This window comes from Aptenodytes forsteri, unplaced genomic scaffold, assembly GCF_000699145.1.
Source record: "Aptenodytes forsteri isolate BGI_AS27 unplaced genomic scaffold, ASM69914v1 Scaffold63, whole genome shotgun sequence".
Classification (NCBI taxonomy): domain Eukaryota; kingdom Metazoa; phylum Chordata; class Aves; order Sphenisciformes; family Spheniscidae; genus Aptenodytes; species Aptenodytes forsteri.
The window spans coordinates 3,284,433-3,286,278 of NW_008794709.1; the positions used below are offsets into that span (position 1 = coordinate 3,284,433).

General features: G+C 48.6%; 1 protein-coding gene across 1 annotated transcript in view; it reads right to left on the reverse strand.

Annotated features, from left to right (window-relative positions):
• Positions 1 to 1,846, reverse strand: part of LOC103894357 (NAD-dependent protein deacylase sirtuin-5, mitochondrial) — a 14,985-nt gene that overhangs the window by 2,216 nt on the left and 10,923 nt on the right. Inside the window, exons 11-13 of the mRNA XM_009273719.2 lie at positions 1,729 to 1,787; positions 1,505 to 1,536; positions 321 to 408 (exon numbers count right to left, since the gene is read on the reverse strand). Coding sequence (XP_009271994.2) covers positions 321 to 408; positions 1,505 to 1,536; positions 1,729 to 1,787 — 179 coding nt within the window. The remainder of the gene's footprint in view (positions 1 to 320; positions 409 to 1,504; positions 1,537 to 1,728; positions 1,788 to 1,846) is intronic.

The window sequence follows — 1,846 nt, forward strand, 5'->3', positions numbered from 1 at the left end:
TGTACCCGCTACTAGGAAGAAAATTAACTCTATCCCAGCCAAAACCAGGATAATAATATATAAAAATTATTTATATTGTAGATTTTTTATATATATGTGTATATATGTATTTTACAAGTATGCTGTATCAGAAGCATAATTAAAGGCGCTTTTAGCACATAAATGTGCTTTCAATCAGAGGAAGAGGAGGGGGAACACCAAGTGAAGAAGAGAATACAGCCATGTAGTGACAGAACAGCTGCTGTGATGCCCCCTCCCCAAGCAGGCAGAAGCAGCACTGCCACACGGGGACAGACACCCCACATCTTCTCCCAGCATACCTGGCACCCTTTCTTTGCTCGTCTTTCTTCAGCCGCCTTTGGACTTGGCCTTGTCTCTGCTTCGGAGCCCCCCCTCCACGGCGTTTACCTAGAGTAAATTTAACAGAAAACAGAAAAAAATTCCCAAGTGTTATAAATCAAGAGCTGTAAGTGAGAGAGGAACAGGAATGAAACAACAGCTCGGCTGTGAAAAATAAGATGTCTTCAGTTTACTCCAGCAGGCATTTTTCAGAAGCTCTGACCAGTAAGAGCCAGAAAGCGTTGCCCTCACAGAAGGGCTGTGAGAGGGAGGGGAAGAAGCACGCCTCAGGGGAGCCACCCGAAGCACCGCTAGCCAGCTCTCCCCTCCCTTGGCATCGACACCACAAAACGGGATCCATCATAGGACAGAAATTCAATGCAACACAACAGCTACGAGGAACACGCAAAGGGGAGTCCAGCCTCGGCTTCCTCCTCGCCATTAAATAAGTACAATGGAGACGGAGTTTTCAAAGCACCATCCTGAGCTCATCTCTTGTTTATGCCAACAGGGTTTTTTTTTAAAAAATAATAAAAGGAAGAAAAAGCAGCAATCACACCATCCAGCTATATAATTACGTGAGGTATGGATGAGAGAATTGTTTAAAAAAAAACCCCAAAAATAAACATTTTTTTGTTTTGTAAATTACTTTGAAGTACAGATGAAGAGGGCTAGAAAACAGCAGTCATGAATACTCTAAACTCCTGATTTTCTAGTTCAGAATTTGGAAAAAAGTTACCTAATTTTTTACAGATGCTATTAAACCATGGTACGATATGTAAAGTATCAAGGCAATTAACAACTCTATCCAGGAACAGCCTTTATAACTTAAGCAAATGCTAACCATTAATCTCCCTCTGGTAATCCTTGCTTTTTCTATTGTAACACCTGCCCATTATTTCCTGAAACACCTTGGGCTAGTTTAACTGAAATCCTTGTACAGCAAACAACTTTTGTAAAAGGCGCAGGAATCAGACTAGATGCGACTTTAGGTTTTTGCTCAGATAGTCTTCCTCGGCAACAGGCAATCTGCCCAGTCCGTTCACGTTTCAGGCTTTCAGAAGGTCTCCGTACCAGAGCACTACACCGTTGCAGCGCTAGCACAGAAATGAAGTCCTGAGGTACCAGGACGAGCACCGCGCTAGCAAAACGAGCTGGGGCATACCTCGGTTAGCTGCCGCAGCCTGCCCATCGGGTCTGTGGAGTAAGGAGAAGGCAACACGTTACTCTTCCGAGTCGCGCTCCCTTCGTTCACCCAAAGCCGCTGGAGCTCCCCTTCCCAGCCCGTCCTCCCAACGCCAGCACCCGAAGGGGCCGCACCACGGCCGGGACGGGTTTCTCGCCGAGACTCCCCAGCGCCCGCCCGCCCGCCTCGCATCGCCCCCTCACCGTGCGGGCGGCGCGGCGGCCAGCTCCTGCAGCACGGCCTCGGGGAGCAGCTTCCGTTTCTGCGGGGGAGAGGGCAGTTAGCGGGGCGGGGGCGCTGCCCGCCCGGCGGGGGGGTGCG